Raw genomic sequence first — 20670 nt, 5'->3', positions numbered from 1 at the left:
AATTGATATTGTAGGGAAATTTGTACTCTACTGAGAAAAGTTATTCCCCTTTGCTATTCAGCTGTGATAATTAATACCTTCAAATAATTAATTAATAGGTCAAATGGAATAAAAGAAATTATTTAGTATATAACAAAAAAAAGTACATTCGAAACTTTTTTTAGGTCAGGTAGACTTGTCAATAATAAATAAATAAAACAGAGACAAAAAGACCTACATTATATATTCTTTAAAGAACAAGGGAGGCTACTGTGTGAGGGATTGCTAAGGGTTCACTTCACATTCCTAAGCTACTGTATTGTTTAGTTTGCATAACAATAGTAAACAAATGGGAGTGTATTGAAATAAATCTACTTTCTGATCTATTTCTGACTACTAGGCTAACTATTTTGTTGATCCCTGATCATCGTTTTTCTCTTGATTTGGGGCAACATATCTTCACCTCTCAGTTTATTTTATTTCATACTTCAGTGGATCCTTTACAGTGTTGTATTATACTTAGGTAACTGGCCCTTGTGCCTCTTGTTTGGATGGTAGATGTTAAGAATCTTCAGTATGTTGTCTATAATGATATTATCCATTTGAAAAGAAAGTAATTCATGGGAAACAAAAAAAAATACTTTGTGAAACATTATGCAGGTTCCTTTATAAAAATCTAAATCTAAGGAAAGAAAATGGTATATATGATGCAATGTAATATTTTACATATTGTATTTTGATCATTTCGTTGTCATACATGTATCAAATGTAAACTACAACCATAATTGTTTGTCTTGAATAAATACAATGTATATTATTAAAATGATGATATCAATTTGTTGTATCTTTTTAACATACATATGTAATATATCCTTCATCTTTTTTGCTAAACAATTAAATTCTGTACTAAATGACTAAACCACTGCTCTGTTTTATGAGACACGTTTTATTACTGGTACATTCTTCTAAAATGATATATGTTCAATTGCATCCATGTGTTTGTGAGTATCAAATGCATCGGACCTTTAAAATTAATAAATGACTTTATGAAGGAAACAAACATTTTTGAATTTTGTCCCTGAATCATCTAAATGTTCATACATGTACATGTATCATGTGTTTACAACTTTGAATCTTTGAATATATTGCATCAAGCAGATAACATGGCACCATTCAAATGAATAGCAGAGCACCACACAAATCCAACAGGTCTTATTACTGTCAGTATTTAACATACAACAACAATAACATGATGATGGAAAACTTGATAGTAGTGTACAATTACAGCCATAATAATTAATCTCATAAAAAAACATGAGTAATGCATCAGAGTCAAGGAAGTTACTTTAACAGTGGAGTAAGACAGACTTTCAATGCTACTAATGTCAAACTTCCAAATTTTTTCAGATTCTGACTATACATTTAGACTTGAAGAACATTGACAAACACAACCCATACAATGCAAAAATAGAAAAATAATTAAATCACTAGTTATTCTGCAGTATGCACACCAACAACTAACTTGACCTAAAAATATAATAAATCTCATCTCACTTCAATATATCAAGGTCCATGTACATGTATCTCTCTTGAATCATGATTAATTTCTGATAACAATGGAGTTTTTATTTTAGTTTTTGCATCACATAAAAATTTAGATAGACAGACAATGAAAAAAAGTGATTACAACATGTTATATGGCACCTATATTTGACTGGGGGAGGGGGAAGATTCTCCAGACAAAACATCAGTCCTCTTAAAACACAAGATTCTGTAAACTTGCATTGGGTCTAAGATCAAATACAGTGTATTTATCCTCGAGTCTTTGATGTGATATGTATCCAACACCCTGACATATATATATGTTTCAAACACGAAACATTTCCTATTCATTTGAGTACATTCTTGATTATATATAGCTATCTACATACAGTAACAGAAAACCTGTTTTATATAAATACTGCAGGCAATGTAGAGTAGCTTTGGCAAAATTTTCGTATAGTTGAATATGAACAAAAATAAATGAGATACATGAAAATCATTTACAATTCATGCGCAAAATGTTCACTCTTCAATGTTTATCATAATGAATCAGTCACTCACTCTATGATGATGAAAGAAAGGGTTTCATTATAAACTGTAACCTAATCATGAACAGGTTTCCATCAGCAATGTGTGAACAAAAAAATATCATGAATAATACTTGTACTTGTCTGATAGTTGTCAAACAATGAAACCCAAATGCTGGACCTGAGGTTGATATGATAATGGCAAATTTGAACATCATTCCATAATTTATAATAAGTTTTTTTTAAATACCTTTTTTTCAATAGAAAGTTACACATGTTATAAAAGAAATATGTAAGCAAATTTGTGTATGCATAGAGCATAAATGAATAGGGATTTAACTTGATTACCTCATAATTTTTTGGTAAATTGATCATAGCAGTAGCTTAAAAGTAAATTATTTTATAAAAATTTGGTCTTGTATACTTTAAAGTGAAGTTTACAACCAATTTGATAAAAATAAGTTTCATAGCAATCAACCTCTAGAAATAATTAAAACAACAAAAAAATTAATAACTAAAATTAAGCAATATTCATTTTAAAATTATGGATGATCCATCAAATCAAAATATACTGATACTATTCATTTTATTTAAATAACCAAATGTAAAATTAATATAAATAAATAGGGAACTTCTTATCATTTCTTTACTACTTCTTTCATAAAAAAAATTGGAAAAAAATTAACTTCATTCCAACATATGGAAACACACTGCTAACTCTGGATAAAAAGTTTAAGTATATTAGTTAGAATGTTAAAAAATACAATTCCTTATACTAATGAAATTAATGGAGTTAGTCTTTTCTTTGTGTTTGGTATGTTTCCATCCACAGTTGAACAATAATTCTCTTGACTGTGTTTTATTACAGCTCCTCATGCTTTTTACTGTCTTGATTTGGGTTTCTACACATCTTATGGAAGTCACACTTGTCTACCTGACTTTTGTAGAAATCCCTGACTTGGTCATATGGACAGACTTTCTTTCCACATGCTGGAATGTCTACTGGCTTCTCATTCACGTAAAATTTGACCACATACACCGAGTCATCAGTTGTGTCATCCTGATCATCTACAGAGTCACACTGAAACAGAGCCACTGCAAAATTACCAGAAAACGGCAGCACTTTACTGGCTCGGAACTTTCTGTTGTTTTGATGGATTTTGAAATTGTCTGCCTTTAGTTGTGGATCATCCTTAAAGAGACCAAGTGCTGCATAAAGCGGAGCTAAAGTCTCTGCATGTCCAAAGCCAAATACAGCAGCCTCAAAACTGGTAAAAAAAAATATAAAAGAAAACTCTTTCATTCAAGTAAAATTTCTTCATAATTTAAATAAGTTTATCACATACAAATATTATTATAAAGAACAATTAAAGTGTCCAAATTTAGCACTCAATGTTAATTTCACATCTAGGAAGGAAAATATTTATGAATAACAAAGAACAAGTTTTCCTCATAAAGTATTTGGTACGATTTTATATTTCAGTAAACAAGGGGCCAAGACTTCTCAATGACAACATTTCAGTAAATAAGGAGCCCAGATTTCTCATTGACAACATTTCAGTAAACAAGGAGCCCTGATTTCTCAATAAAAATATTTCAATAAACATGCACCACTGTTTTCACTGTCACATTTCAGTAATTATGGGCTCAGATTCATTTCAGTAAACATGGCCTCAAATTTCTCACCATCAACATTTCAGTTAAAATTTCTGTAAACATGAAGGATTTTCTCACCTGCAATATTTTAGTGAACATGGTCTTAGATTTCAACATTAATTAAAAAAAAAATTCTTACTCCTCATCAGCGTTGTTGGCTTGTATGACTTTGTCCAAAGTTGTGAATATGCTGCTCACAAGTGGACAACTCATGGCTGATGAAATATCATGTCCATACATTTTCTTCCAGTATTGCTGCCAAAAATAAAATTCTTAATTTCTAAGTCTTCAAAAATAAATCAACAAAGACTCAGATTAACATGATGTCTCCATGCAGAACTTACTTTGGTACACTTATTCTTTATAAAAAAAAAAATTCAAAAGTTATCATGTTATGATTATTAATTTTTAGGCATGGTATTCTATCGAGCTATACTGACCTTGAGGTCATTCATATACTGAATGACCTCTAGGTTTTCCTCATCAAGAAATTGGCACCACTGAGACCCTGATTCTGTTAGGGCCTCCTCAAAAGCACACAACTGATGTATTGTATTTAAGTCATCTGGAAAGAAATATTAATGCTGTTTTAAAATTTGATGTCACACAAAAAAATTCAATTAAAAAAAAGCATGAATTGGTGCATACTGGCAAAAAAATTCTAAATGACTATCCCAATTATTTCTAATTTTACTATCAAGTCATGTAAACTGTATGTGTTTACTGTCTCTCATTTGACACAGAACTGTCATTTGCACAAATTATTTTTTTTTTTCAATTTAGAATGTAGACTTTAATGCATTTTCCTTCACCAATGATCCAACCAAGATTCAGAACCCCTAGGATAATTGTCTATTAAAAGGATGTACCTGGCGTTACACCTGCTTCTTCAGGTAAACCTAAAACGACACTTAGTTTTTTTGCAATAAGAGCCACCTCAGGTCCATACTTGAATTTAGAGTATTCACTAGTAGCTGTTTTGTTATTGTCAACTGTTTCACTGAAATGAACACAATTGTCATGAAATCGCATTGCAATATCATTAATTTCTGGTTCCATTGTCTTGTCCACTTCCCCAAGAACTGTCCGAGAAAGTCCAGAGTAAAATGCAAGACTGCTGGCATGGCTTCTCTGTTTACTGGAGGACACAACATGAACACTGTCCATATCTTCATCAAACAACAGATTAAATCTACGAGCGAATCTCTCCCCCAGCAGTTCTTGCTCTTGCTGCCCAAGTTCTGCAATAATCTTATCACTCTCCTCTGGAAAAGGATTCGACCAAGATCTCAAGAATGGAAAGCGTTCATCAACACCATTTTCTATTAATTTTTTATGCAATGCTGACATTCTCTTGATCCATTTGAGACTGGGATACCTGGCACCGTGACGTAATACCGCATTTAAATGAATGACTTGGCATGCTTTGTCACCATAGTCAAACCAGGTTTCAGAATCATCAGTGACAATTTCTTTTTCATTGTAAAGCCAAAAATATGGAGTCTTTGTTGAGTAACTCGCTGTTTGAAACGAAGACAAAGAATAAATCACATGAACATACTCCAGGCATAGATACTCCAGGGAAATAATGAGAATCAGCTGCGTCCTTGTGAACGCTGACATCTTGGATCGCCGGTATAAGATAATACTTACGTAAACTGAGTCGAGAAAATATTTACTTATTTTGTTTGTAAGAAAGAAAATTTTTGAATATTTAGCTCTAACGACCAATTAAAGATACAAGGAAAATAATTGATAATATTTATGATTTTACGGTTTTTTTTTTGTTTTTTTTTTTGTTTTTTTGTTTTTTTTGTTTTGCTCCTCGAGGAATATTAATGAATAATATATAGAACAACTTAATCAAATGGAACATTTCACGATTTCCGGTTGTAAATGAAAGTGGTTGTTTGGTTTTCGTTTTGACGTTTTTCAAATCATAGTTTATCATTATGAGTGGAGATAAAGGGAAAGAGAAAAGTCTGCATGTAAGTAATTTCATTTCTTATCGAACAGGACTAGAATTCGCCGTCGTTTGGACTTCTTACAAATAAAAAAAAAAAAAAAAGCATGGACACTGGTCAGGTCTGGTACAGTCACTAGATTTAGCTATGTAGCTTGAATTACCTACATAGCTTTATTTACCTACCTGAAGTAGCTTTATTTAGCTACTAAATGAAACTTAATTTTTAAATTAGCATTTTCCCCAGAAATTGCAGAAAATTGCACTTTGTTGCAGTGATAATTTTAAACTTTGAACTCATCTGAAAACAATTCATGAAAAAAATCACTCTTGGAGATGTTTGTTTTTCTGGGCAATTGCAATCAAAGTTCTAAAAGTTTTGGGCTATATACAGCAGTTAATTTGTGACCTAACAGTTACTTCTTGAGTGAATAACAAAGAAAACCAGTTTTGGTTAACATTAGCAAAATGTGAAGTAATCATACTTATCCATGCCTCATTGCACACAAGGTCATGTACAGTTACTCAAACAATGGAAATACATCTTTTCCTTAAAAGTGTTCAAACACAGCTATGTTAAAACTATCTCTGCTTTAGATTGTTTTCTAAATAATACCTAGAATAAATATTGAGTCCAATCTACATACGTAGCAGTTGATAAGTATCTAGATATCTAAACCTACTAAAAAGTAGATACTTCTACCTACTTTTATCTGTTACCATAAAATAGTAAAAAATAATGAAGGCGCATCTTTAAAACAGGTCAGACTTGTTGTTTATTGTGTGCTCTTGCATATTGCATAGCAAAATTTGGGGTGTAACTTTTATGAGGAAGAGGAGAGGAAATGCATGAAAAAAATCGCCCCAAACCATGCATGAAGTTTTAAATTTAATTTAGATTTGTAAGAAATTTAAAGCTTCTTTCCACATAGCTTTGATCCTTAGCTCCTAGAAAATAGAACTGGGTGTAGATATTGGTGCAAAATTAATAAGTTAGAAAGTAATCATTTTTTGGCCAAACTTTTCATCGTATTCGTTGTCAATGTGACTTTATCAAGAAATTTGGTACTCACCATATTGTGAGTTTCCTGTGTTTGGCCACGAAATGCAAGTAAAGCCAAAAGTAGGTAAAAATAACTACTTGGAGTAGGTTTAAATAGCTAGGTAGCTATAACTAGCTAAGTAAGTAGAAAAAGTCTTTGGACTGGGTCTGATTAGCTCCACTTTTATATTGTGCATGTGCGGGGTAGAGTCAGAGAAGAGACCATATTGAAAAGTAGGGATTTAGGTACACCAGCTTGTCTACCTTTTTACAACTTAATTGTGCTGATCTAACTTCAAAGAGGTGAGAATTAAGTAAGGGAATGATTCTTTTACTACGATGTTTGTCGCCTGGATGGTGCATTTTTAATACAGTGCTTGTTGCCCGGGTGGCACAGTAGTTAGAGAGTCTGCTCTAAAGTCTCAGAGTAGGAGTTGATCCTTACGTCGCAGGTCTGAATCCACTGCGGAACGTGGAGACCAGTCCTTTGGATGAGACTGTACAAACCAAGATTCCGTGTCACAGTAGGTTTTGGCACAAAAAAGATCCCTCACTGCTCAATGGCCCTGAGTGCCATGCATAGGTTAAGATTTGCAGCTCTCCACCGGCAAGTGGTGGCGTCTCCATATGGGTGAAAATTTCTTGAGAGGGACGTTAAACAACATACAAACTAACAATAATATGATGCTTTCGTTGTTAAAATGGTCCTATCACCAATAAATCAAATGAAGCATCTTTTTGAATTAGGTTGTCTCGTCACCATTAATTTCTTTGCACATGACATCATCATGTACAGATACAGAAAAAATTGCAATCGGTATCAAACTAGAGAAAACAATAATGTTTTAAATATTTATTAATCAGGAATGTAAATGCCTAAAATGGTCCTAATGCTTATATGCGCACAAATTTGGCAGCATCTCAACACATGATATGTTCACATGACAGTTTATTTGTGTTTGTGTGCTGAAGTCATACTCAAAGAAATTAAATGGTGAAGAGGCTACTTAATTTAAAATGATGCTTCATTTGTCAGTTATTTAGCAGTTTAAATTTAAACCATGAAAGCATTGTGTTAGTGGCAAATAAGTTGTAGAAGAATCTTAAATCTAAAAGAGTTATGACACCAGATGGTGTCACTGATTTCCCACTTTTCAACATGGACTTAGCTCTGACTCGGGTAGATTAAAGTTTGTGGAACTTTGTTCAAGTCATGCAGAAATGAATTATTGCATCAGGCTGTATGAAAAACATCCACAGTACCCCAAACACCAAATTTGCCTCAAAAATAGTGTCCTGCCCTTCCTTTTAGGTCACCTGAGTCATTCAGGTGACCTATTTCTATCCGTTTTTACTTCACCTGAGCCAAAGGCTCAATTGAGCTTTTCTGATCACATTTTGTCCCTCTGTCTGTAAACTTTTCACATTTTCGTCTTCTCAAGAACCACTGGGCCAATTTTAACCAAACTTGCCACAAAGTATCCTTGGGTGAAGGGGAATCAAGTTTTTTCAAAAAAAGGGTCATGCCCTCTTTCAAGGGGAGATAATTAAAAATTAGTAGAAAAAAATTAATAGCATCTTTTAAAAATCTTCTTCTCAAGAACCACAGGGCCAGGAAAGATGAAACTCATGTGGAAACATTCTTAGGTAGTGTAGATTCAAGTTTGTTCAAATCATGACCCCTGGGGTAAGGTGGGGCCACAATGGAGGATCAAAGTTTTACATAGAAATATATAGGAAAAATCTCTGAAAATCTTCTTCTCAGGAACAGCAAAGCCCTGATTGGTCATATTTATAAGGAAGCATCCTTAGGTAGTAAAGATTTAAGTTTGTTCAAATCATGTCCCCCAGGGGTAGGGTGGGGCCACAATGGAGGATCAAAGTCTTACATAGAAATATATGTAGGAAAAATCTTTAAAAATCTTCTTCTCAGGAACAGCAAAGCCATGATGAGTCATATTTATATGGAAGCATCCTCAGGTAGTGTAGATTCAAGTTTGTTCAAACCAAAACCCCCGGGTTTAGGGCGGGGCCACAATGGACGATCAAAGTTTTACATAGAAATATATTGGAAAAATCTTTAAAAATATTTTCAGGAACAGCAAAGTCCTGATTGGTCATATTTATAAGGAAGCTTCCTCAGGTAGTGAAGATTTAAGTTTGTTCAAATCATTATCACAGGGGGGTAGGGTGGGGCCACAATGAAGGATCAAAAGGTTTACATAGGAACATAAAGGAAAAAAATTTCTTATCAAGAACAGAAAAGCTATGTTCAGTCATATTGATATGGAAGCATCCTCAGGTAGTGTGTCAACTTTGTTCATATGATGACCCTTGGGATAGGGAGGAGCCACAATGGGGGATCTAATTTTTATGAAGGAATATATAGGCAGAATTTTTAAAAATTTTCTCAAGTACAACAAAGCCATTTGTTATATTGACATGTTAACATGAAAGCATCATCAGATAGTTTAAAATTCAAGCCCCCCCCCCCCCCCCCTGTAATCTTTTCAATACTGAACTGATTTGTGCTTTTGCCTAGCCAATGTGCTCAGGTGAGTTGTCATGCATCGTCCCTTGTGCATCGTGCGTTAAGTTGTTACATGTAACATTTGAACATTTTCAACTTCTTCTCAGGAACCACTAAACCATTTTCAACCAATTACAACCAATTTTGGCATATAGCATCTTGAGTGAAGAGGAGCAAAAGCTGTGAATTTCATGATCCCTGCCCTCCTGGGCCTGAGAGGTGGGGCTAAAATGACCAAAATTAATTCAATCTTTAAAAATCTTCTCTACTCCTGGACATCAAGCAGTCAGTATGTTGGCATGATTGTAAATAAGCATTGAGCCCTCTACCAAAATTGTGAAATTCATGACCCCAGGGTCAGGGGTTCTGGTGCTAGGGTGCTTCTATACTAATTTGATTATTAATATGACTAATCATGGATTTGCTGTTCTGGAGAAAAAGATTTTTGAAGATTTTTTCCTATGTATTCCTATATAAAACTTTGATTGCCCATTGTGTCCCCCCATAGGGTCATGATTTGAAACTTGAATCTACACTACTATATGGAAGAATGCCTCCATATAAATATGACCAATAATGGTTTTGAAGTTCTTAGAAGAGTTTTTTTAAAGATTTTTCCTATGTATTTCTAAGTAAAACTTTGATTGCCATTATGATCCATCTCTACCCCTGGGGTCATGATTTGAACAAACTTGAATTTACACCATGTCAGGAAGCTTTCACTTAAGTTTCATCTTTTCTGGCCCAGAGGATCTTAAGAAGATTTTAAGGTCACCCGAGTCACTCAGGTGACCTATTGCTATCCGTTTTCGTCCGTCGTCGTGCGACGTGCGTTAACATTTGAACATTTTTAGCTTCTTCTCTGAAACCGCTTAACGAATTTCAACCAACTTTGGCATAAAGCGTCTATGGGTGAAGGGGAACAAAAATTGTGAATTTCATGGTCCCTGCCCCCCTGGGGCCTGAGGGGTGGGGCTAAAACCACCAAAAATAATGCAATCTTTAAAAATCTTCTTCTTTACTCCTGGACATCAAGCAGTCAAACTGTTGGCATCATTGTAATTAGCATTGAGCCCTCTACCAAAATTTTGAAACTCATGTCCCCAGGGTCAGGGGTTCTGGTGCTAGGGTGGGGCTATATAGATCATATAGTGAAAGTGCATTATTTCTTTGAAAATCTTCTTCTCTGCTCCTGGGTATCAAATAAACTAACTAAGTACATAGTTATGAAGAGCAAGAGTGCCTCTTCAAAAATTTTGAATTTCATGGCCCCAGGGTCAGGGGTTCTGGTGAAAAGGGAGGGGGGCTCTATTGATTATATAGTGAAAATGCATTAATTCTTTTAAAATCTTCATCTCTGCTCCTGGGTATTAAATAAAGTAATAAAGTACATAGTTATGATGAGCAAGAGTGCCTCTACATAAATTGTGAATTTCATGGCCCCAGGGTCAGGGGTTCTGGGTTCCTGGGTATTAAATAAACTAAACAAGTATATAGTTATGAATAGCAAGAGTGCCTCTTCCAAAATTGTGAAATTAATGGCCCCAGGGTCAGGGGTTCTGGTGTTAGTGCGGGGCTCAATTGATTATATAGTGAAAATGCATTAATTCTTTGAAAATCTTCTCTGCTCCTGGGAATTAAATAAAGTAACTAAGTACATAGTTATGATGAGCAAGAGTGCATCTTTCAAAATTGTGAATTTCATGGCCCCAGGGTGAGGGGTTCTAGTGTTAGGGCGGGGCTCTATTGATTATATAGTAAAAATGCATTAATTCGTTGAAAATTCTGTTAAATAATCCTGTCTGCTCCTTAGTGTTAATCAGATAAACAAAGTGATTACTTACATGTATGATGAGCAAACTTCTGGTCCCAGGGTGAGAGGCTCTGGAGTTTCTCGGTGGGGACAGGGAGGGGGGGGGAGGTAGGGCTCTATTGATAATATAGTGAATCTTTAGTAAATAATGCATTATTTCTTTGAAAATCTTCTCTGCACCTGGGCATATCAGAGGCAAAAAGAGTAAAAGTTTTAATAAAGATTTTTGAACATCTGGACCATTTTGTCAAGTGTTCTGGTCCTGGCCAGGGCTCTATTAATTTGTATTCTACTGAGAGGAGTTATTCCCCTTTGCCATTTACTTTTGATAATTAGTAACTGTAAATAGTGTACTCGAAAGGTTATTAGAATAAGAGAATTATGCAAGATTTTTTATCGTATAATACAAGTACTTTCATAGTTTTTATGATCAGATAGACTTGTAAGTAATAGATAAATAAAAATGAGACAAAAATAACTTGTCTTATTCAATGCTCATCAAAGACCAAGAGAGTCCAGTGTAAGAGATTTCAACAAGGAATTAAAATAGTACAGAAGCACTGATAGTTTGTTAATATACTGTATGGTGTTAGTGATAAATGGGGAACAGATCAGAACCTAAGTTATGAACTTTTAATAAACACTAGACTAATTATATTGTTGATCCTGATCACCCTATTTTTCTTGCTTTTGGGCAACAAAGCTTCACCTTTCAGTTCATTTTATACTCTATGGATCCTCTAAATTATATAAGTATTATACTCAGGTGACCGTTAAGGCCCTAGGACCTCTTGTTTAATGACCCCACCACATTTTCACTATTTCATAATTATCTCCCGTTGGAAGAGGATACCGTATAAGTGGAAATTTAAGCGAGACACAAATTTAGTGATTTATCCTTAAAATTTGGTATATATTTTTAGCGAGATGTAATTTTAGCAATTTTTTTAAATGCTCATTAAAGAAGCTATTGCAAACGACATGGAATTAATTGTTAGCGACATTCAGTTTTAGCAATCTCAGCACCTCGGTAATAATGCCAAAATTGAATCCTCGCTAAAAATTCTGCTTTTACGGTATGTCCCTTTATTTGAACATTAACCTGAATGCCCATCACCCAAGGATAATTTGTGCAAAGTTTGGTTGAAATTGGCCCAATGGTTGTGGAGATAAAATGACATTGTAAAATGTTTTAAAACCTTTACAAAGCTTTATGAGACACAGTCTATACTGTGATGTAACATGATGTATTTATTAATAAGTTGCATTTCCATATCAGCATCTAGAATAAACAGTCCAATTGTCAATTAAACAAAAGGCTTTATGTAAAGTAGATCCAATTATTTTATGTTTCTTTTTAAGCTCTCTACAAGATCTTCACAATAACAGTTGGCCTGTTATATTTGCCATTATGCATAGAATCGATTCATGGTAGCTTAAGAATTCTAGGAAGGTTTCAAACAAAGAAATTGCCTGACAAATGTACAGTTTTCACTCCAAATTTCCTCTGTTCTTACATGTTAGGCAATAGAGCTAGCTTTGCTTACTTTAAAATGCAAGATGGAAATAAAGTCAACTTTTTGTAGCTTTTGAGCCTTTTTTTTACTGGATTTAAGACTTGGTGTATTTTCTCTGGCAAATGTTTTACTTTTAATATCAATTGCTATTGTTTTGCTGACCAATCAGAATTTACTTTTAAATTCACATCAGTTTGTAACTCGAAATAAAGCAGCCCAGCAAAATTCTGATACATTGGAGGTGTAAAAAGAATTAAGAATTACCTCAATGAAATGTTTCACACATCAACATCAATCTGCTATATGTACCTCATGATTCTTGTCATTACTGAATTCAACCCAAACATTCAAAATTAATGTTTCTAGATGTTTAACACTCTGAATTGATTTCTGATTTTAATGAATGAAAAATAGAGAATTTTAATATGCAGGTGACACATCACATTGTACAAGAAATATTTTTACAAGGCATTGTTTTAACATTAACATTTTAAAATTATTTTAACAAATGTCACAGTGAAACCTGTCTTATCGGACATGCTGCGGGAAATAAAATCAATGTCGAATTAGACTGTGGTATTAATACCATCACACGACAAACAGGACATAACTCTGAATTTGAACAGTTGTTGGATTGGACAATTGTTGGATTGGACAGTGGGCACTTTACAAGTGTTTTCTGTAAATTTAAGTTCTTAATATGTATAGTGAGTAAATGTGTTTGTCAGATATAATACAAGGAAAGCAAGGAAAGAGCAGAAGAAACGTTTCTTAATGAATGATGAAATTAGATTCTCAATTATGATAAGAGAAATAGACATTTATAAGAAAATTAGGGGTTGATTATATACATTCATAAATTTAAAACAAACAATGAAATTTCCTTTTTTTATTTGATTATAAGAAGGAGTATTTGTAACTCAGCTTCACACTCTATCAGTCGTCAAACATAACTATTATATGGCATAAAAATCAATAAATTGTGCAATGGTATTAAAGAGCTAGGTTCACTTTATGCATAAAATGGCCCTGTCCTTATATCAATTAATTGACTAATCACCCTCTGTCCCATTTCATATATCAAAATAAAGTAGAGACTTAGTGCTTTCATTTCCTATAACAAAATTTCTTTTTGGGAATCCAGGTATTGGAAAACAATCTTTGAGAAAATGGAATGTTCTTGAATTTTGCAGAAAACATGCGTATTTGACTACCTTCAGCAAAGAATTAAAGTATGAGCATAGCCCACAATCCAAAAATTAAAACATGTTTTGTGATCTTCAGAAATAGATCTTTCGTTATGTAATTGCATATTTTGAATCAGAGCTTGTGCTCTATATGAAATATTGAAAAAATACCTCAACTTTTGGCCATTTTTAAGGGAATTTACAGGATATGGGAAAAATGACGCATTCTATGACATCATAATGCATTGACTAGAGAGAAAATTACGTCATGTTCAATAGATACACGGTCACTAAGGGTCCAAGTAATACTGCATTTTCAACCAAAACAGAGCAGTTTTGATTTTTCAGAAATTCTCAGGGCCAAAAAAGGCCCCAAGTGGCTCTTGCTCTTTTAAAGAATATCCATATATGAACTAGAATTCAGATATAAATGAATCAGAGCATCATCTCTGACATCTATGCCAGGTCATACCTATATAATGTTGATTGATTAATGGTCCATTTACAAGGTTAATGCTGGAAATAAATGTGACTGTAGGAGACATCTGTTACTGAATGCCAACAAAACTTACACAAACTTATATCAACAAATAAAATGAATAAATTACAAATATAAGCTACTTATCCAGTGTGTCGCAGACAAGCACGAGAGATTTTGCCACGTTGATGTATAATATGTCAGCGTACAATCTACAATTTGCTTTTAATACGGTAAATATGTTTCGTATTGTCTTAGTCTTTGCTCCATTAGTAGTACTGCCTCAGGCAATAGTAATTATTTGTCTGAAATGGGAAAAAATAGGCTTAACTATACATAGAGTGTAAAATTTGTGTGCATACGTGTGTGTTTTCTCTTCATTATAATCATCATGCTAAGATTATAAAATTAATATGAAATTATTTGTTAAAGTAAATCTATACAATTTGAGGGAAGATTTTTAGATATAAAACTTGATCTCAGTGGAACAAAAATATACATTCTGTCTTTTGTTTAAGGCTTTTTGGAGCTTCATTTAATACAGTTAAACTTTGGTATCTCGAACATGGACATCTCGAATACCATAATATGTCGAACTGACTGGGAAGCCATAGCCACATATTTCTTGAGTATTTTACCCTTGATATTTTGAACCCTCAGATATCTCAAAGTTTTTCCTTGGTCCCTTCGAGTTCAAGATAATGAGGTTTGACTGTATATATATATAACAGTGAGATTTCCTCTTAAGATTAATTTCATTGAAAGAAAGAGTTCCTAATCCTCATGAACTACAACTGATAATGAATAGGAGTTATATTATATTTAAATGGTACAACTCTAAAATTAGGAAATAAAATCAGTGTATGAATGAATGTCAACATGGTCAAAGGGATTGGGCACAAAACCTATAATTAGCCACAGTACATATAGTTTTTCCCAGTGCTTAATAGTTTCAGTTCTGAATCTGATGAATTAAAATTTTATTTAAATTGTCAAGATCTTGCAGTCAGTTTTCAACTTTTGATGATCGAACAAATAATGTGTAACCCTGAATCATGCAGCAGCCAATATATATGTTTAAAAAATTCAACAGTTGCCTCCTAATGTTTTATGAGAAATTGAGGAAATTTTATAGAGTAAGGCAAGGAAAAATTCTGAAATAAATATTGTGGTTTCAGCTATAGTAGTAGTTCAGCACTGATTATTTTACTTACCAGGGTAACCTTTGATAACTGAATAACTGAACACCACCAGGGTAACCTATTATGATGAGCATAACTGCATTTTCTGATTTTATGATAAATAAACCAGGCTTAGATGTAATATTATCAGCCATATGATTTGAGCATTGTCCTCTGACTATGAAATTTCTAAATAACACACATTTCTTAGCTCTGTTATTAGAAACTCTCTCTTTTTTGGGGGCAATCTTGATTTGATTCAAAGTAGGTTTTTTTCATTTGGATTATGCCCACAGTCTTTAGCAGTTTCTTACTTTCTGTATCGTCGCCCGCATGGCACAGTGGTTAGAGTGTTTGCTCTAGAAACGTGGTGTAAGGAGTTATCCTTACATCACAGGTTCGAATCCCATTGTACGCGGGATGTGGAGAGTCTGGTCCTTCGGATGAGAGCATATAAACTGAGGTACCATGTCGCAGTAGGTGCTGGCACAAAAAAGATCACTCACTGCTCAATGGCCATGAGTGCCAGTTTAGGTCTGAATTTGAAGCCCTTCACCGCAAGTAGTGGCATCTCCATATGAGTGAAAAATTCTCGAAAGGGAAGTTAAAACAAAAAAAAAACCAAACAAACAAGCTTTCTGTATCATTCTTTTTAGAAAGTAAGATTTTGTATTTAACATAATTAGACGAAAGGATCAGTTAAATATATGTCTATTAGAAACAAATCAAGCAATATCATGAAAACAAAAATTTCTGTTTAAGTTATTTTACTGGGACTCGAAAGTTTGAGTGGAGAAGGTATTGACTGTTCTTTCATCCCCTGCATAGCCTGAAAGACTTAATTCACAGTAGAGAGAAATTAAAGCCTGTTTACAAAAGCTAAAAAAGCTGTTCCATATTGATCTCTAAATGGACCAGAAATAATGTTCTTACACACACAAAGATGCTGTAGCTGCTTGCAGTTTGTTGGTGTGTCCCCACTATAGGCCTCGAGTGTGAGATAACTGTGTGTATTGTGTGTCCAGCTGATCAAGACAACAGCTGTATAAATTCTGTCATGGCATTTAACTTATCCTATGTGAGTATACAATAGCTGACACAATATTTAAAAGTTGGCAGTTTATTGTTACAGTGATATGTTGCCTTTTAAAATCTTTGGTCCACTGATTTATTTTTGTAGTTATACTTTTAAAGGTAAAAAAAAATCCAGCCCATGATAAATTTTTGTCTGTAAAGACATATATACTATTTGTACTGTTGGACATTTTTTAAGCTGTGCTTTGAATACCTTACAGTTAGTTAAAAACACATAGAGTACCTACCCCTTCTCTTAACCCCCCCCCCCCCCCCCCCCCCCCCCGAATATCAGGCATAATTTGGACTTTAAAGAAAGTGGTGATAATGCAATTACAGTTTTCATATATTTATTGTATACTTCTTATGTAAAATCAAAGTTTTAATTTGGATCTGCTTACACCATACAAGATGCACCTTAGCTGTCTTTATTTTCTAGGTGAGGATGGGGTCAGAAAATAGACTTGTTTCCAGATTTGAGAGGTGCTCAGTCATGTTCTAGATTTTGTTCCACATTTTACTTTTAGGTCAGATAACACAGTAAATTAGTCACTCACTGGGATCATTGTTCTTATTTGTCTGTGCAAATATCCCAGGTCATTCAATTTGTAAAAATTCAACAATTTTTACCTAATTCTCTGGAATAGATGTCTGTATACTTCCCATAACATATGATATGGGGAAAATCTTGCTTTATTTTATTTTATGATATTAAAAGATATTTTGTGGTTCTTCTTAGAGTATTTCAAATCCTTGAATTTCTGTTAAAGAAATTACATTCACATTCATCAAGCAAACACTGTTTATTTTGTTGTTGATTTTGGGGTGACTTAACAGACCGTGAAGTTGTATTTAGCGTTTCCTCATTTGTCAAGGTATGACAGGTTCCTGGCCTCGCATTAAAAAATGATGTAAGCTTAAAACAGAAAATTAAGATTACAGTTATACAATCCTTTTGTTTGACCAGTATGTATTCTAATTATGCAGTGCAGCCTTTTTACCCTGGATTGTGAAGACAAACATTTTTAAAGATAAAAAAAATTGACTGACTAGGAGTTATATGACTTAACCACTGTACTTCTGTGGTGTGACATTTGTAGTATGATTTAGGACACACTAATGATGTAATAGGTAGAGGGGAGGAATTAGACTGCTTACTCAGATATTAATGGAGAGGTTCTGAATAATTGTCATCAGGTATAAATAGTAGGGAAATCTGTCAAAAAACCACACAACTATCTAGTTATACCATAAAAACTTCATAAAAGCTGCAAAAATATTGTGGTTCTTCCAGCATGGATTTCCTCAGATTTAATGTAAGTCTCCACTGATTTGTTCAGTTAGTGTATTTGTCTTTGTTAGATTATCTTGTTCAAAAAAAAAAAATAGGGCTCAAAGGAAAATGATTGATACGTCTGTCTATGTATTTACTGGTCAGAATATGAGACAAAATCCGGGATTGATAATGTCTGTCCATATTTGTGTATTCTGAGCTTTGTAGTGTTTTGCTCTTTTGTTAAGCTCTGTTGTGGGTTATCTTCATATTTTAGGTGTTTTTTTATCAGCATTTCTTAGCTTTGTTTGTCTCTGATATTAACTCATGAGAGACATTTTTAAATACCTGAATGAGGTTCTCTTCATTAATTTTCTAACATTTAATAGGTAAATTTGGATGATTTTTATACATAATAAATTTGTAATACCACTAAATACATTGATATTTGCTTTGACTTTGAAATTGTCATTGAAAGTAAAAATTATTTCTGTTTAGGATGATCATCGTTGTCTAAATTCACACATAAGCAAATTGAGAAGATCCAAATTGATATAGTCATGCTAACTTAAGATATGAGTTTGACCTTGACCTTGAGAGTGTTTACCTTTCTTTAGGATGACCTATTCAATTATCTGATATCAAATTTATTTTACACATATGTAGAGCAGGAGAAGATGATTTATTAAATATTATCTCATATAACTGTACATTTGGGTTAAGTAGATGATTACAGTTGTATGTAGCCATTAGAGCTGATAAAGACCTTCACCTTTGATCTCATTAATGATTATTCAAACTCTAGGTATTCACTCCACTTATTGCTTTTATTGGTTATTTCAAAAAATGATCAAAAAAGTGTTTCCTGATATGAACTCAATGATACACACTGTTAATAGCAGAAATGTGACTGAGAGTGGCAAGATTGTACATTCTTTTTTTAAGCCCCCCCCCCCCCCCCCATTGATCTTTGATTCACCCATGGGGAATAGCTATCTATTTAAAATTTTATTCAATGAGTGATAAAATATGCAAACCAATTAACTTTTGCAGACATATTTATTTTTAGGTACAGTAGGTCTAATAAGCATTCAGACTTCTTAATGATGAAAGAGAAGAGATAATCAGGGCTCTCAAAAAGATTAGAAACAGGTGGTACTTTTACAAAAATAAGAGGTACCTTGTGGAAGCCATTTTAATTAAATATGCTATCAAATTTTTCTCCATCAAATATTTTAGCCAGTACAATCATAATTTCAGCCGGGGGTTAAACTACCAGGTACCAGCAGATTTTGAAAGGCCTGTCTTAATGCATTCAACTTTTCATATTTATTTTTCACTTATATGACTTGTATAATGCATACACACATTAAGAATCAGCTGATCAGGGGATTTTGTAAAAATAGGTGTAAAGGTTATCATGTTTACATGCATTGCAAATATGCACAGTCTATTTGACTAATTAGAATTTACCAAAGCATGACGACCAATTGCAGTATATTTCTTCTCTCAGATGTATACATTACACTGTATAAACATTTAGTCATGTGTAAATTGAGGTCATAGATCTCCCACAGAACTCCTCGTACCTCCCGCGTTTTTCATTCACTTGACAGCTTGTGTATAAGTGTTGGTGTAAAGTTGTATTCGTGGCATTCCTTAAAGTTCATTCAGTGTGGGATAGATCTGTCTGACAATGTCGGAGAAAATATCTCAAAACGTAAGTCCTGTATCTCATAGCTATCTTAGGGAAAAATCAATACCTCTATTTCTCACCTTTACAAGTTTTATTAAATTGATTTGAGGAGTCTGTAGAGTTTTTGAGTTTTATACATATAATAATGTACCTATTGATGAGGAACACTGCGAATTTCACTGATATTTGTTAAACTTTTGTATATTACTTTATAAGGGCAGGCTAAATATGTTGTTTATCTGAAGAACTCAGTTGTTCCATTAAACATTCTTTTTAATGTATAATGTGTGTATTGATTACAAGGTAATGCTGCAACTAGTGGGGCTCCCATAACATTTCTTCAAAGTTCTCATAAAAGCTACCTGTAATGTAACTTTTTTATAGAGATTTTTAAAAGTACACTAAATAATAATCATTCTGTTCCCTCTGTTCACAGTTTCTATTGTTTCACTTTATTTTACCTCTTTATAAGTGGTGTGTGTCTGTGTATGTGTTTAGGGAATGTTCTCTTTCTTAAAGATCAGTACAGGCTCTGGGGTTGGATTTCATTTTTTTACAGTTCTCCTCCTGGTCACGTGTGTAATGAATTTAAGGTAATATGTGTGTTAGATGTATTAAGATGGAGACCAGTGTTTATTTTGTATTCAGCTCAAGCAGGAGCAGTTTCCAGATCATTTGTTGAAAGTCTGTATAAATCCATGACCTCTGTACCACATCTACACTTTGAAGTCTTAGTACAGTACACTTCAAAAGCTTAAACGATAAAAAGCTCGTTCAAAAGTATAGTTCAAGGGTATGATTAAACATTATGTACTTTCTAATTTAGGCCATACAGAGAGCCACAAATGTGGCGTTCCAGAAACACCACGTCACCAGAGACAAGCGTGGGAAAGTCCTCGGAGCTAAGAAGGGATTCCGGGGCTGTACAATATGGCTGACTGGTCTGTCGGGGGCAGGGAAGACGACCATCTCCTTCGCTCTGGAGGAGTATCTGGTTAGTCAGGGCATTCCTGCTTACAGTTTGGATGGGGACAACATCCGAACAGGACTCAACAAGAACCTCGGCTTCACCCCTGAGGATCGCGAGGAAAACATCCGCCGTATCTCGGAGGTGGCCAAGCTGTTTGCTGATGGTGGCATCGTTTGTATCACCGCCTTCATCAGCCCCTTTAAAAAGGTAGGTCATGGTAAAGTATTTATTACATGTACTGG

At 33.8% G+C, this 20670-nt stretch overlaps 2 protein-coding genes across 6 annotated transcripts in view; one reads left to right on the top strand and one right to left on the bottom strand.

The window, feature by feature from the left end:
• Positions 1-2905: 2905 nt before the first annotated feature.
• Positions 2906-5327, bottom strand: LOC133175119 (multiple inositol polyphosphate phosphatase 1-like). The gene is made up of 4 exons (XM_061310254.1): positions 4574-5327; positions 4145-4269; positions 3844-3959; positions 2906-3316 (listed from the first exon to the last, which is right to left on the bottom strand). The coding sequence occupies exons 1-4, from the start codon at positions 5325-5327 to the stop codon at positions 2911-2913; spliced, it is 1401 nt and encodes a 466-aa protein (XP_061166238.1). The 3' UTR covers positions 2906-2910.
• Positions 5328-5606: 279 nt separating this feature from the next.
• Positions 5607-20670, top strand: part of LOC133174854 (bifunctional 3'-phosphoadenosine 5'-phosphosulfate synthase-like) — a 30367-nt gene continuing 15303 nt past the window's right edge. Inside the window, exons 1-2 of one of the 5 annotated variants that reach the window (XM_061309956.1) lie at positions 5607-5692; positions 20285-20635. In XM_061309956.1, the coding sequence (XP_061165940.1) occupies positions 5657-5692; positions 20285-20635 (387 nt within the window). In that variant the 5' untranslated portion in view covers positions 5607-5656. Of the gene's footprint in view, positions 5693-14397; positions 14468-16457; positions 16494-17769; positions 17806-19336; positions 19483-20284; positions 20636-20670 lie in introns of those variants that run through there. The other 4 variants (XM_061309955.1, XM_061309959.1, XM_061309958.1 and 1 more) reach the window with 4 other exon arrangements.

Source organism: Saccostrea echinata, unplaced genomic scaffold (assembly GCF_033153115.1).
Source record: "Saccostrea echinata isolate AGI-Se365-2 ecotype Australia unplaced genomic scaffold, CSIRO_AGI_Sech_v1 ptg000060l, whole genome shotgun sequence".
NCBI classification, from domain to species: Eukaryota; Metazoa; Mollusca; class Bivalvia; order Ostreida; family Ostreidae; genus Saccostrea; species Saccostrea echinata.
Note: the sequence above shows the minus strand (reverse complement) of the source record. Positions and strands in the feature narration are given on the sequence as shown.

Bases quoted from the DNA above. Each gene is read 5' to 3' on its own strand.
- LOC133175119 (XM_061310254.1), bottom strand. From the start codon at position 5,327: ATGTCAGCGTTCACAAGGACGCAGCTGATTCTCATTATTTCCCTGGAG. The intron at 4,270-4,573 runs GTACATCCTTTT...ATTTCTTTCCAG, and splicing joins AGAAGCAGGTGTAACGCCAG to ATGACTTAAATACAATACAT. The intron at 3,960-4,144 runs GTCAGTATAGCT...TATTTTTGGCAG, and splicing joins AGTATATGAATGACCTCAAG to CAATACTGGAAGAAAATGTA.